This window comes from Suillus plorans, assembly GCF_016647745.1.
Source record: "Suillus plorans strain S12 chromosome Unknown HD556scaffold_56, whole genome shotgun sequence".
Lineage (NCBI taxonomy): Eukaryota > Fungi > Basidiomycota > Agaricomycetes > Boletales > Suillaceae > Suillus > Suillus plorans.
This window is the reverse complement of record NW_024537440.1, coordinates 95945-111664: the sequence shown is the minus strand read 5'-3', so window position 1 is coordinate 111664 and position 15720 is coordinate 95945. Positions and strand designations below refer to the sequence as shown.

At 44.9% G+C, this 15720-nt stretch overlaps 4 protein-coding genes across 4 annotated transcripts; 3 read left to right on the top strand and 1 right to left on the bottom strand.

The window, feature by feature from the left end:
• Positions 1–1010: 1010 nt before the first annotated feature.
• On the bottom strand, positions 1011–2009 carry HD556DRAFT_1446733 (uncharacterized protein; the record flags this gene model as incomplete). The annotated part of the gene is made up of 4 exons (XM_041307146.1): positions 1011–1031; positions 1094–1491; positions 1545–1771; positions 1921–2009. The coding sequence occupies 4 exons, from the start codon at positions 2007–2009 to the stop codon at positions 1011–1013; spliced, it is 735 nt and encodes a 244-aa protein (XP_041156747.1).
• Positions 2010–4905: 2896 nt separating this feature from the next.
• HD556DRAFT_1433604 (uncharacterized protein) lies at positions 4906–6298 on the top strand (the record flags this gene model as incomplete). Its single annotated transcript, XM_041305240.1, has 8 exons — positions 4906–5003; positions 5040–5135; positions 5230–5350; positions 5397–5590; positions 5639–5771; positions 5826–5954; positions 6006–6190; positions 6250–6298. The coding sequence occupies 8 exons, from the start codon at positions 4906–4908 to the stop codon at positions 6296–6298; spliced, it is 1005 nt and encodes a 334-aa protein (XP_041156746.1).
• Positions 6299–9422: 3124 nt separating this feature from the next.
• On the top strand, positions 9423–11011 carry HD556DRAFT_1538082 (uncharacterized protein). Its single transcript, XM_041309681.1, has 3 exons — positions 9423–10023; positions 10076–10098; positions 10567–11011. Exons 1-3 carry the CDS (start codon positions 9464–9466, stop codon positions 10578–10580), a joined length of 597 nt encoding a protein of 198 aa, XP_041156745.1. The 5' UTR covers positions 9423–9463; the 3' UTR covers positions 10581–11011.
• Positions 11012–12784: 1773 nt separating this feature from the next.
• Positions 12785–14784, top strand: HD556DRAFT_1492401 (uncharacterized protein; the record flags this gene model as incomplete). The annotated part of the gene is made up of 7 exons (XM_041308819.1): positions 12785–13231; positions 13290–13590; positions 13637–13710; positions 13871–13929; positions 13981–14065; positions 14368–14526; positions 14581–14784. Exons 1-7 carry the CDS (start codon positions 13064–13066, stop codon positions 14782–14784), a joined length of 1050 nt encoding a protein of 349 aa, XP_041156744.1. The 5' UTR covers positions 12785–13063.
• Positions 14785–15720: the final 936 nt, after the last annotated feature.

The window sequence follows — 15720 nt, the reverse complement described above, 5'->3', positions numbered from 1 at the left end:
AGCGATAATGTCACCAAATGATTTGATGGCATGATAGATATCTGGTATCATCCCCAGATCTCTGCCTATCCTTTATTGCTGATGGAATGTTGAAGCAACCTCATGTCCTACTTAAAATGAGTTCATTTCAGTGGTTGAATCAGAGACGATGCACCAGACATGATTGACTTGCAGCAGGTGGGGATACATCTGTCAAACAATGATCAGCAACTAGAAACGAAATTCGATGTCCCATTTACTCATCTCTAAGACAGATTAAAATACCCAGGAGATAAGAAGCCTATGGTATTAAGAATTTTGCACATGTTGAGCAAAGTGTTGATGAACCAGTTGATTGTCTGATCACTAACACTTGCGTGATCAAGAATCCACCAGGAAGATAAGCTGTTCGGCTCATGGAAATGGTATTCCATGAAGCATTTCGCAGTTGCTGTAGGTTGAGAATCTGATCCTTTCTGGTGTCCTGAACTTACCACAGGTCTACTAAATGGATTACTGTAGCAGATTCTTGGTGTCAGCAAGACACACCCTGTGACTAAAATATCAGGAGATATAGTAATCCCAACATCATGCAAGAATGGTGAATAAACTAGAGCCTGTACAAATAGTCAATTGAACACATGATGTGTCACTTACCAAGCACTGGCCAGCTATGGTCGAGTCGATGATGCCAGTGCTAATAAGTGCCAAGTGATCCTGTGGGTTCTTGGATGAGAATTTGACCATTGAGAGGAAGTTTGTGCATATAACATTGGTCGGGGGCGATGATACACATCTCTGCTGGGATCATCATGATCTGATCCAACTTCAGTACTGATAATGTCTGGATAGCTTAGTTGGCATCCCTAAGTGAATTGATTAGATAAGAGCACATACATCACTAAATGATTTGATGGCATGGTAAATGTCAATGGAACTCGAAGGCCATTCTGCAGGTTCAATACTGTATTGCTGTCAGTATACGTCACATTATACAAATTTACATCTTCTTAATTTTGTGCCGATACAATCTATGTATTGTAAGAGCTGTCCTACAGATGACATTCATGCTAATCTACTGTGACACATATCAAAAAGGTTCCACTAGACATACCTGATTGAAACAGAGTTTTATGGTAACCGTAGGCTCAATTGCAATCTTGACTGTGCTGTCCTTAGTGTAACAAGATGCTACAGTTTGGATAAGCCCACAATAATTCCCGTCCAAAATAAGGACATGCTGGTTCTTCTTGTGTGGAGGAGCTGGGCTCAGGTCTCTAGCAGGGATATGATAGTGTTTGATTGCAGCGCCTGCACTGTTGGATGTGCAAAATGCTTTGACACAACCTTCAGGTGAGGGTCCATTTTCACCGCAGAAAGGGTCGGGACAAGCCGTTGATACAAATCGCTTGCTCAGCCTCCCCCCCATAAAGTTTGGTAACACTTTCAACACTATATGAACATTAAGAAAATTTGATGAAAACTCCTTGGTCATCAACCAAGGTAGCGGGCCTGTCATAAAATTAAAATGAGTCTACTTTATAATGCCACAATGAGGGTCTTACCGCTGCCTGGCAATTCCTTCACTCCAGTGTCAATGCTGTCCTGGCTGTCAATAGCCCAGGGGTCGGATGTGGATGAACTGGGATTGATGCTGGATGCAGGATCATGCACAACATCAACATCACTGGGGATTGTGGACCATGTGGTCCATCCGCTGGACGACAAGGGACTGGGATCGGTGATGGATGTGGATGAGCCAGAGGGTATTATTTCGATAGGTGGTGTAATGCTTCAGGTTGGTGGTGCCAGGTAAGATCTTTTCTGCATGTCGCAAAATGAAATTAATTCTGGGCTTTCAAGCATCACACCACTTAACCTCATTCCATACCTTAGCAGTCGTCAATATTGAAATCACTATAAAATGTGCATGCTGCTCACCTGGTGACGACATTGTGGCGTTTGAGGGTAGTGTGCTGCTGCCCATGGACAGCAATGGTGCAAACTTTGGAGGAAAGACTGTAGAGCATAGCCCAGTAGCCCCCCTGTCACCCCCACTTACAAAAACTTCCTGGCCAATATCCTTCTTGAAATAATCCAAGTCAACATTGTGTAGTTTGATGACAAATCTGATTTAAATGTTGATCTACTACAAGTCAGAGATGTTTGAGTCATAAGGTGAGATACTTACAAGTGAATGGTCACCATCACAAATTAGGGTCAAGCGAGCATTTGGAAAGTCCACGCTTTGCACAACCCCTTTTGCCCCATACTCCGGCCCACGGGCAACACTCACCACATCTCCAGGTTTAACATTGTAGCCTCTTTCCTTCATGTACTGGATTGTCTGGGTGAGGTAGGTCCACTGAACCATTGCTATGGAAACTAAGACACTCGACAGTCCAGACTCTGTATCAACTGGTGTGAGGAGATCCCTGAACCACAATTTGCTATCTCCCTTAGACAACCAGTCAACAATGCTGCATTTCCTGGTGTGCTCCCCATTCAGGACTTGAATGAAGGAAGTCTCCAATTTCAATTGAGTCAGAGTCCAGGGGAAGCACAAAATGTTGTTGCATTGGTAGGTTTGAATTGAGTGTGTGACTCAATGGACACCAATCTAAGTAATATTTTGATACTTCCACCTGTACAGTAGGTGTTAGTGCTCCTCCAAGATGATGTTGTGGCTTACTGGCAGGAGGTTTTCTTGCCTGCATAGGCAGCAATCAAGGAGAAGACTCGAGATTGGTCTTGTCACAACATTGAGACTGACAGAGATTACCCTTGACCATCGCTACAGGAAAAGAAGACTGTTGTGTGGTGGCATGACGAGTCCACATTCTATGCCAATGATCGTCGCAAAACACGATGGGTCCATGAAAGTGAAACAGCTGTGCCCTATGCGAAGGGGGAGGGACCATCACAGATGATTGCAGATCTCGTTTCTGCTGATTATGGGTGGTTGCGCTCACCTGATGGAAAAGAGGAGGCTTGCATTTTCTTCAAAGCAGGAAAAAATGGTGAAGGGTACTTCACGAATCAGGACATCCTCGAGCAAGCTGAAAGGTCGATGTATATTCTAGAGAAGTACTACACCAATAAAAACCACATCCTCGTCTTTGATAATGCAACAACTCACTTAAAAGTGCAGACAGAGCTCTCTCTGCAAGAAATATGCCAAAGGGAACCTTGAAAGCACAAACCAATTGGGGTGTGGAGGTTAATGTTCGAGACACGGCTGGCAAACAAGTTTACAGCAGAGATGGCAAACCATTGAAAGAAAAAATTCGAATGGACAATGCAACTTTTGCAGATGGATCGAAACAGTCACTCTATTTTGGTGAAGATGCTGGACCCAAAGCAGGCCTCTTCAAAGGGATGGCTGTAATCTTGTATGAGTGAGGACTTATCCAAGAATCAAAGCTGCGAGCACAGTGCAAGGACTTCAAGTGCGTGAAGGGAGCAACAAATTGCTGTTGTTGTCGGGTGCTGTACAATCAGCCAGACTTCATTGCCATCGAGTCAAATCTAGAGAGGACCTGCAAAGCAAGAGGATTTTCAGTGTTATTCCTTCCAAAGTTTCACTGCGAGCTGAACTTCATTGAACAATGCTGGGGATATGCAAAACGAGTGTATCGTCAATATCCTACATCATCAAAAGAAGCAGACCTTGAATGAAATGTTCTCTCTGCTCTTGAATCAGTGCCGCTTGATAGTATGTGCTGGTGTGTTAATTGTTAAAACATTCAAATCTTACATTCAAATTTTCACACCAATCAGGTTTTCAACACGAGCCTGCCGATTTATGGATGCATACCATAGAGGATTAAATGGGAAGCAGGCTGCATGGGCCTCGAAGAAGTATAGAGGCCACCGAATGCTACCAGATAGCATTTTGCACGATCTCAACGAAGCTCATGTATAGTGTTATTGTCAATAGTCAAATGTAACATATGTCACAGTCGGTCACTGCTAGAGTCACCCCACGTGATCAAGCGAGGTATGGCTGCGGTCTATCTTATGTAGTCCCCGTTCTGAACCTTCAGTGTCACAGGCCAAGCATTCTAGAAAGAGTTTGGGAGAAGCAGCATCCTCTGGGATCTGACCAAGGTTGGGCACATAGACACCATGCAGCATATGATGCTCGAGGTTGTCAGCATGGTAGTAATCTTCTAGCCACCTCCACCTATATGTCATCATCCGTTCCAAAAGGTATGCAATAGTATTTCCCACGCTCTTTAGCTGTTCCTTGACATGATACAGCTCATATTTTAGCCCACTTTCGGACTCCTTGTGGGGGCCTAGGTGGTTTTTTTTAGATTGTACGGTTTCCAGTCTTCTCTGGATCATCAAATCTCACCTATCGTTTGAGTTTCTGAATGGACCAATTGATTTATTTGAAGGAATTGTCTGCAAGGGAAATCTCATTCTGGGTCGTTCTTTGTAACACTTGATTACTCACTTGCAATCACTACCGCGTAGTTCATCTACATCAGAGCTTCTGTGCACCGAGGAAAGTTGGAAGCTCAAGGTAACTCATGAATTTGATATTGCATGCCAGCATTGCTCAAGAGCTTACTTTAGTGTAACACTGCTTCCAATGTGGACACATTGTCGCAAGCACTTTCGAGAGGGTGAGTCTGCCATCTGAGGTACAAATGGTGCAATAGTTGCTGAGACAGTGCTGTATTTGCATGCCATGTGACTATACCGTGAGGTGAGGTAATATGCCATCCAATATTAATGACTCTAAGATGGCGATTTTTTTTTCGGTTACAATATCTGTGCCACTCAGATGGTGGGGCTCATTTCCCTTTACAACAGCTATGGTACAGAATAGCAAGGTTTTCTTTGCATGCCATTGGGTATATAAAGTGTCTCTTTTATCACTGGTTCTATCAGAGCCGCCTCATCCTACTTATTATTATGGATGGCGACAAAAATAATCCTGGTTCTTCACGCAAGCGCGGTGGTTCAGCGCTTTGTCTGGCCCCACGCAAAAAAGTGCGGGTGTTCTTTGTATGGTGAACTGCTGTCATCCTTATTGTCCCCATCATCAGGTCTTCCTCAAATCCTCTGGTACTTCATGGTCAGCATTTTGGTTGCACTGTTTTTGCCTTTTGTAACTATCCTCCTCTTCTGACTGCGGGTATACTGTGACTTGAAGAATTGCAAGATTCTCCCATAGAGGACTTTCCAGCTGAGTGAGTTCAATTGTGATGATTACATGCTGCCATGACTTACGACTAGATTCAATGGCAGCATTCGACGGGAACACAGGGTGTTCATCGAGCTAATAGACTCCTATTCTAGTCTTTTAGATCGTCTGACAAATGGCGAAGAGGAAGACGTTATTCATGTGGGAGAATTAGTACGCTTTCCAAAAATCTAAATACCATCATACTCAATGTTTGCAGCTTGGTAAAGAAGCCTCTGGTGCACGAGGTGACGATACCAAGACCCTCAAATCTGCCATCCTTGAATGGCTTGTGCCCAGAGGACAGGCAGTCATACCGCCCCTCTTCCAGAATATCAAGTCTGATCATGGGTTCAATCATGAAGTCACTGGTGCTTTGCTCTGTCCCGCAGGCCTTGACTGGTCAAATGCAGAGTAAGTCATTCTATCATCCAATCAACTAGTTTTCATAACATTACCCAGAACCAAGCAGAGTCTCAAGAGCGGTGAGACCGCAGTTCATGGGGATCAATGGCCCATGTTCTTATATGCTGGGTATCATTACGACCCCGAAGATCCATGGAAGGGTTTGCTGAAGAGTGAAATACTCATCTATGTAAGCTCACTTGTCGGCGATCAAGTTCTCACTCAATACAATATCCCTTGGTAGGGTGTTAAACATGTGTTTACTTCTCCAAGTTCAGTAGATAAGGAGCCGAAGGCTACGCGCTCCGGCAATGCTTACCTTCATGGCATGAAGTCGGTAACAAAAGGATCTGTAGCCTATATTGTCACACAGGCATGCAGAAATTTCCTTTCCGTGTATGCCTCCACCTGATTGATCCTTCAGGTTCAGTTTTCATTGTGTTCGTCATCCGTATTTTCATGGACCGACATGGTCACAGACTCCAAAAATTTCTATATTAGTATTCTTGACCTGCTGGAGGATCCTGATGAAAGTCAAGAAGTAGCTGATCTGATGACATGGTGGACACAGTGCATAATGCATCTCTTCAAACTCAAGAAGCTCTTTAAGTTGACACTTTACAAAGTTGAATTTTTCCCAATTCATGTTCTTTGCAACGAGATATCAGTGCAAACAGTGCACTGTCGAAAATTCGTGCGAAATGTGCTGCCTTGTGAGCATGAGCCAGCGCTGGCACTCCATAATATTCATTTTTCCTTAACCATTGATCGTGTTTCATAACCATTTATTGTTGATGATAGAAACCTAATGTAGTTGATGAATGCTCCATCTATGCTATGAAATGTTACTTGCTTTGGTATCCGTGATAAGTCCTGCCATTATCAACTGCTTGGACGTGATCAGTCACAAAATTGCCATCTTGATGGAGCGTGATGATTCAATACCATACCCTGCCACACTGTCAGTGATTATAGAACCTACCATTGGAAGCTGCATAGATGTGTTTGGCCAAAGTTCATCATCTTCACAATGCCTGACAATTCAATAGTGTACCCTACAATCATGTCAGCTATTATATGTTCTGCCATCGGAAGCTAGGTATATAAAGTCAGATACATTCAGTTGAACATCAGCATTTTGTTGGGGCATGATCACACCTTGTCTTACTGCTGGTGATTACTACTGAAAGCTGCACAGATATGTTTGGTCAAAGTTCATCATCTTGACAATGCTCAACAATTCAATAGTGTACCCTACAATCATGTCAACTATTATATGTTCTGCCATCAGAAGCTAGGTATATAAAGTCAGATATATTCAGTTGAACATCAGCATTTTGTTGGGGCATGATCATACCTTCAACATACTGCTGGTGATTATATATCTCATCATTGAAAACTGTTTATCTAAAACCCAACATGTTTTGTAGAAAATGAGCATCTTGTTATAGTTGCTGTGGCAATATCAAACCCTGACATACTGTTAGTGGTTTCCAGATTCCATCATCAAAAGCTACCTATCTAAGGTTGGATATATTTTCCAGAAAATAAGCAACTTGCTAGTTGTTGCTGTGGTGATATCATATCTTGGCATGAAGTTAGTGATTATGAATTCTGCCATTGGAAGCTGGCTATGTAAGAGTAGATACATTTGACAACAGTATACCAGTATGCTAGTAGATCACAATGTACCACCACAGAACTGTCAACATTGTAGCATTGGGAGATCTCACCTGTGTAGTCTACCTATCTATGGCTTTATCATGTGATCTGCAATTGTGATATATATTTTCAACATTGTACATAAAATAAAGCTAGCTAAATCTTTGTCATACTTGGGTCAAATGCCTGATGTGACAACCTTGAGCTCTAGGTGGTTTTGGTCCAATGCAGTCCGGCCATATAAATTTTTATGTGACACCAGCATTTATTCAGATATTGCAAAAACAATCAAAGGTTATATATCACAACCAGGGATGATAGTGCATTGCCAATTTGCCACTGGTCCTCAACTATGCAGCAATGGTCGCTCTCAACAACCTAACCTTCCTTTGCAATGGTAGGTAGATGTTGTAATATATACCATCTCGGTGATAACTGGCAGGCAGTTGCAGTTAGATGTCACAACTTTGCATTTGGCCGATCCATCGAACTAAGTCTGGGTATTCAAAGCTTTCTCATTTTGGGTACAATTTTGATACATATTGTGGATATTTTAGATCAGATAAAGCTTTCTAAAGAATTATCATTTTCAGGTCATTTGCCTGATGTCATGGCCAACCATTTGTTACTGTCGTATTGCAAATGAGCTACCAGGATAGAGGCTAGTGCCAATATACCATTGAGCTATGGGATACATGTGTAGAGTACCATACTCAGAGTCCTGGTATATACATATAATCATTATGTAGATCAGCCACAAATGCTATGTATTTAAAGCTATATGATGAGCATGCATGTGGGGTAGACACAAATTTGTTCCGCAGAATCAAAGATTCTGTTATATATATTACCAATATTAGCTAGCATTGGCTAGTAGCTAATCACCTTCTGCATATTTCAGTTGCTGTTGCTTAACGTCTGACTCCCTGTTGTGCATTTATAAGGTAGTGTATTGGGCAACAAGGATGTTAATCTCTTCACTTACAAGCCATACTTGGTAGTCCAACAAATATGTATGATCATTATTTAAATTGGTCAAGGAGGCTAGGTGTTTAAAGGTATATATGACATTATCTAACCACTTGCCATATTTTACCAGATTGCGGGTATCATGACCATTATAAGGCAGATACAATGGTTTATAGCACATCTTGATTTTCAGTGATGTGTGTTTGGGCTTCCAAGTTCTACTGCGTCTTTTGCTCTGCTTCAGCTTCAATTTCAATGTGTGCCCATCAAGAGTTAAGCTCTTGGCATACCACCTCCACTGCTCAGCTTCTCTACCAGTTTCTGACAACCGGCGTATAAGTACCTCAACACTGAAGATGTTTTCCATAATCTGAACTAGACTCGTGACCAGTCCGTCTATGAGGCAAGCCATCGATAGACGGACTGGTAAATCTGGGTTTGAATTTGGATAGTGCGCGCTTTGGAGTCGTCACATGACGGAAAACCCCGTTTAGGACTTAGACACTGCTTAAATAAGTCTGCTAAGTTATTCAATCGTACATGTGTTCTATGTAACATCGCTCATCATCTCTGGCAGTGATCAGCTTTCGTTCCAACTGCTGCAGGGCATCCTAGCATTGCGAGACGTGCTCTATTTATGAATTCTGCCTATTAATCTTTTGTACTTTGTTAGTGGTTGTAACTGTCAAGGCAGATGACCATTAACAATAAACAATTGCTCCGGCAAAACAATCAAGTGGTTGAAGCGGCCATCACGAATTGACTGTCGGTCACCAAAGTATGTGGTACTCATATCCATTGAAGTTGTAGAGCAGATACATAAGTGCAGCTGCGCCGATGCATCAAAATGAAGAATTGATTATTTCGTCATTTCATTTGTTGTGTCAATTTGTTTTTCAAAAGTATCATTATTTGATTGGCTAAAGATCATGTGACGACTCCAAAGCGCGCACTATCCAAATTCAAACCCAGATTTACCAGTCCGTCTATCGTAGTCTCGAACCAGACTCAACTGACATCCCAAATTGGGAACCCTGTCAGTAGAGTCTGGGATCCAACCGGAGGCAATAAGGGGGTTTGGTAGTTAGTAGTCAAATGTGTCACGTCACACTCTTAACGCACGTCCAACGTCTGCCTCGTCAGCGTCGAGCAACCTGTTAGACACGTATTTCTCTTATTTATTCTGCTCAAACCTATTTTTTCTTCATAACCAACCACTATCCTTCATTTTAGGTCAATCATATACACATAATGGACGAAAATTTGACACCCTGCTGGCCTCCTGTTCGTAAACGCGCGCGCAGCCCTTCGTCAAGCGCTCGCACCAGTGACGAGGCCAATCCAACCACACCCATCCGTTCCGTCAATACACATGTCCGCACCCTCAATTCACGTTCTCCACTCATCGATGCTATCAACCTTACCCCACGCTTCCGCAATGGATATGAGGTCAAGCCGCAAACACCCTCCTACAAGCCATATGCATATGCCCTGTCCTCTCGTGGGCAAAAACGGCAGCGTGCTTTCGACTTTTCGGTTGAAGTCTCGATAAACCCCCATTCTCCGCTCACTCCTGATGAGTGGAGTGCTCTCGCTACTGGTGCTGCCATCATTCCAGCAGACTGCTGCCCACGCGACTTCCAGATTCAATGCAGCAACATCGTAATCGGACGCTCGAAGGATGTCTGTGTCATTGCACCGACTGGCCAGGGCAAGTCTTTGCTCTGGGTTCTCCCGCTGCTTGTTCAGAAATTGGGTGTTTCTCTTGTCATCACGCCTTATACGAGCTTAGGTTCGGAGGGCCGAGATAGGTGAGTTTCTGCTTTTTTTTTCAATTGACATGAGCTTTATGGTGATTTACAGGCACTGTGCTCTCGGAATCCGCTGTCCCACATTATAAGGCAGGTTATTGCTGGGTGAAGATTGACACGGCGGCTTCGTAGGTTGAGCACCATACTAGTAATCATTGTCCGTCCCTGATATGTTTGTTAGCCAACATCGAGCAAGGTTATTTTATGGTACTCACGTCTTGAGGGGAACGAACACTGGTAGTACTACTAGCGTGAGGTTTCCCGATGATGGTTCTCAAAAATGTTTGCAATCGTGGAGTGACACACTCGTACTTCATCCTGAGATCATCGAGGCGGAACTTTTTGACCAAGTCAACAGTCACATTTTTTGGGGATACACGAAGCGACAGAGCATCTGCGTAGTATGGGCCTTCAGACGCCTTGTCCGTGAGCCAACTACATTCCTGCGAACATATTTCGGCTGCCTTCTCGACTACCCACTCTTGAAACTGGCTGTCTCGTGCACCTATCCTTTCCCACCATAGATTCATCAATCGATGAGGTCCACCACCAGCTAGAAATATGTTCGCGTGATGTTTAATTGTGCTGTCTTCGGAGGAAAACAATGTTTCCAATAGAGTGCGGAGTGAAAATCGGGAGAGTTGACGAGTCATGAATGCAAGCACCTCGAGGCATTTTTGGTCTGCATTGAGTCGTTGAGGTCTATCATGGCCATCAGTTGGTATATATGAAAAGTCGTCGTCATCGGACTGTGAAAGCTCGAGATCCAGAAACGGCACTTGTGGGAGGTCATGAAAGTCGACACGAGGTGTTATAGGGGAGGACTCGGACCCAACAGAACTGATTGCTTCAATGTCGTCGAGAGAATCCAGGCGTGAACGAAGTGGGTACATATTGCAGCAGCCTATTTGTATTGCTTTGAGACAAATGAAGAGAGAAAACGGGTTGCTCGACGCCGACGAGGCAGACGTTGGACGTGCGTTAAGAGTGTGACGTGACACATTTGACTACTAACTACCAAACCCCCTTATTGCCTCCGGTTGGATCCCAGACTCTACTGACAGGGTTCCCAATTTGGGATGTCAGTTGAGTCTGGTTCGAGACTACGTCTATCGATGGCTTGCCTCATAGACGGACTGGTCACGAGTCTAAATCTGAACCCGCACATCAAATCTTTTTTTGAGCGCATCAACGTCATGCTTATGTAATACAGACCCGATCTGCCCTATGGTATAGTATCGCTCGCTTATTACGAGTGGATTTGAGCATATGCTAAGAAAACGACCTCCATTCGTAGATACTTCAATTCGTGATGGCTTCGCGCCTAACTAGATTAATTTGACGAGGAAAGGTGAGGGTGTAAACAATTTCATGAGCAACATGTACCTCGTAAATGCGGTCATCTGGAGAAATAAAGTAAAGGTGACTGGAAGAAGGGAACAGCTGGGCGCCACGTAGAGGTGCTAAGGATCCATCATTTCTCCTTTCCAGTAGTTTTATATCACCACCCATGGCACGAGATCCGTTGCAGTGCAGGAACTCCAAGGTGTGGATGCGGTGCCCAGGTAATTCCATGATTCTGCCAGTTATGTCAGAGGATATGGAGAACTTTGTGGCGGAATCGTTATCTGGTAAGGGGTTCTATGGGCTAGTGGGCATTTGGTGATATTTGGGTGTCTATACAACTTACTGTCAAGTCTGTGTAGCGATGGGGACCCCAACGAGGCACGCCATTGGGACGTCTGTACGGGGTGGGAGTTGATTTACTAACGCCAGTTAGTCGTGGTTATAGACGATGGCCCGAAGGGAAACCTACCGTGTAGCAGGCATGTGGTTGAGGATGGCGCACTTGATTTTGGAGGTTCAACAAGGGAATCCATCATGTTGATCGATGTTTGTCCTGTTAGGGTCCCACACTATTGTTCCGCTTCAAGCAGTCAAAAGTGGATTTTGTCGGAGCTCACCGTCTCACACCTCAGTCAATAAACACATTGTTCTCAAATGCCGGTCAACCTTGACTCAAAGCACGGGTGATAATGTCAGCTCAGAGTCGCGCACTCGAACATGCGATGATGAGCGTTGGTGGCAAGGTAGCAATGGGTAGAGAACGTTGCCTACAAATACTAAGGACGTGTGCGAATGTGACATTATGTGACGTGGTTCCTGTGAGATCACACGCTTTGACTCAAACCGGTCTTGTGACTCTTGTGAATTGAGACATCTATAACTTAGATGTAATCCATCACGCACGGACCAGCTCGTTCGGGCAGATACTTACATGTGGCTCCTGGCCCTCTCTCTCATGGCCCACGCCCCCCACTTGTTGAGCGCCCATTAGACCTCACATCTCCCACGTCGGCATCCTCAAGCCCCAAAGCCCCAGTTGATTCGAATGGACGCGCAGGATGGGTGCTGCGACGGTGAGCAGCTCTTTTTTTAGCTTGAGCTTCCCCTGCACCATCCGCCCCCCCCCCCCCCCACCCACGACGCTTGGTATGGCCCGTCCCTGCCCCAGGCTGAGTGAGCGTGGTTTCACCGCCCCTTCCTCCACACCCACGCCCTTAGCATGCAGGGGGCGCGGGCCCCTCTTGTTTATTGACCCCCCTTTGGTTGCAGGTACTGACGTATGCTGCTTGGCAGACGCCGAGTTGCTCTACTGTGGCCTGGTATGAACATGATATATTCTACGATGAGAACAGAATTCCTTGAGGTTTGCGAGTTTTCCGATCATCAATGCTTCGGGATTATTGGGTTAAAAAAAAAACGTCCCTCAATTACGATCGGAATCCGAGACGCCTACTCGGCTCTGCACGGGTGGATCTTAGAAACCCTGCACTAACTCACTGCATATCTCTCCGTTTCCTTATCTCCTTCGTTGTTTTCTCATCCATCTTCCCCATCGAGCGGTGTCCCATCTCACTCACTGACGCCATGATCATCGCGAGCCTCTGACGCTCGCCACAGTATCTGCCCAGGCCACTTGCCAAGCGTACTTACTCTCTGCCAGCTCGCAGGACACCTGCTACGGCGTCGTCTGAACATGCAAAAGTCACAGTGGGCATATGACAAGAAGATCCATCAAGGATATGGGAGTGTCGCTGCCCCGTTACGCCTGATGAAGTTGCCCAACTTGTTCAGCACCTCGACGTCAACGTTCTCATTCAGGACTGCGACCGTCGAGTGTTTCCCGTTGACCAATATTATCAAGGTAGGATATCACCATTCGTACATCGAGCTGGGCGGTGATTGACAATGTTCTATTTCAGGCTGGCACTAAATTATACCTGACGCTGGAACCGGTACATATTGTGCTAGGAATCAAGGAGACACCACTCAATGAGCTGGTCACATCTCCTGTTTCTGCGCCGGGTTTGCGTTCAGGTCCTTCCACACCCCGCACCCATCTAATTTTTTCTCATACCACGAAGGGTCAGCCCTACAATATGGAATTGCTCTCCCGCTTCCTTGGTTCACATGAGAATCCATCTTTGCCTCGGTTGATTGGTTATGAACTTCTTGTGGGCAATGACGGCAAAAGAACAGTTGGGTTTGGGTGGTTCGCAGGAGGTAAGCAGCGGCTCAAAACTATTGGCAACGGCTCACCATCAAATAGTTGCTGGTGTTCTCGAATCTTTGTCTGTACTTGCTCATGTGCATCTCGAACTTGGAGTTGCTTCTCCTTTCCTTGTGAGTGCTGTTATACGACCGCTGCTTCGTGTAATCCTAACCCTAGCATCGTTAACCCTAAACCTCAATCGCCACTGGTAGTACGCGCCTCGTCCACACACATATCCATCGATTCCAATCGATTCCATCGCTTCGCTCTGCACTCTGAAGCATTGGCCAGAACATCACAGACAATAGGATGCCTAAGGCATTAGGACCGTTTTTCATCGAGCTCACAAGGTACGTACTTGTTCAAGACCCTGATCATGTATTGACGACCCGCGTTGATAGAAGCGGGAATGTGACACAAGGATGTCTTTCCATTCTAGACGAGCTCCCGATTGTGGATGTGGATGTGAAGGACCTGCCTGCACTCGTCAGTAATCCTGGTATGGATTGTCTTTCTCTGTCTAGATGTAAGCTCAAGTCGCACCCAACTAGGTACTGACCTTCATAAGGCGTTATTTCCTGCCACATACGATAGTAAGATCATTAATATTTTGGTAGATATATCTCGTACACGCGCTCTTTAAAGACTACCTCACTCGCTCCGATGGTGGTCAATATTCCCGTGATGATTATCACAAGAACCTAGCCATGTACCACTCGGACTTCGATACCAAGGCAAGCTTCTTGTAGTGGTTTAGTATCTTTTCTCCCATATTTCCCCCTCAGTAGGTTGCATCATACCTCATGCTCTTCCTGAATGACGTTGGCTGGCTCCCGTCTTTCCCACGACTTATGATGAACGAACAACTAGCCACTGCTCTCACCCATGCGGCCGAAGTAGGGCGAGCACGTTTTGGAGTAGTCGGCGACATCAGTTGCGACATTGAGGTACGACGATTATTTACCGTCAGGGATGCGTTAATCATTCATACCGTCTGCTAGGGAGGTCTCGAATTCTTCCCTCGTGGATCGACACTCTTGGACCCCTTCTTCAAGCACCGACCATCCTCTCTACCTTCTCGTCTTCTGAGCATGACTATCATGTCTGTTGATATCCCTCCATCAAGTCTTCCTCTCGATGCTTCTCACAAATCGTTGTCGAGATGGGCGGCGGATCTGTTGCGTGTCTCGCCAGGACTGTATTGACGAAGATGATAGAAAGTAGTAAGAGAGTTATAGCGAGCGGACATGAGTTTTAGACAAGAAAGTTTTGCAAACAAATAAACAGGACGTAAGTATCATAGAACATTGAAAAAACAACGAGACCAATTGGTCAAATACCGCAGTAGTCGAGCTCCCTGTTGCTCACAGCGAGCACGAAGGTTTCGGCAACGTGCGTGATCAACTCGGACAAACCTGGACACCCACTGTGACACATGATTCATATTATTGTTGTGTGCGGTCTGGTATATACAACGATAAATACAGCGGACTATGAAACATGTATGCGGCATGACGGCGAATCGAACCGTCACCAAAGATCCACCATACAATCGAGTAATACATCCATGATTTTGAGCACGCCGTTAGATGAAATCGTCAAGAGCTTCCGATAGAAGAAAATGACCAAGGCAGGCAATGCATGCAATCGAATTCGCCATGACTAGAAAAATTCCAGATAAATACCTTATTTATTTAGGTAAATGAATATACCTCAGATGATCGAATGGCCGAAACCAGCTTCTCCAGGACGATATGCGTAAGCGAAGGCGGCAGATGAACCGAGGAAAGCAGACGAAGCACAGCTTTTGAAGCTCCGGATTGTCGCTCAATTCTGACATGCTCAAGAGTGAAATGAATGGGTCACAAACAGCAGAGCCATGGCATGAGGACGAACAGGACAAGCTTCAGGGCTATAAATAGACACCCATAACCAGAGCAGCACTGTCAGGTCTCAGTTTAAACTTCAGATATATATAAATTGCGAAGCCTACTGGTCAAGCCGACTTTAAATTTGTCATACTGAAGATGAACGTAAGAAAGAGAATTCCGGTAATGTGTTATTACACGCCCGGGACTGTGAAGCTCTAGGTGGAGAAAATCGTTCATTCTTCCATTTGGGCAGATTATCGATGATCGATT

Excerpts from the sequence above, each read along its gene's own strand:
- HD556DRAFT_1538082 (XM_041309681.1), top strand. The coding sequence starts at position 9,464 with ATGGACGAAAATTTGACACCCTGCTGGCCTCCTGTTCGTAAACGCGCG. Across the intron at positions 10,024-10,075 it reads GGTTCGGAGGGCCGAGATAG|GCACTGTGCTCTCGGAATCC; the intron begins GTGAGTTTCTGC and ends GGTGATTTACAG.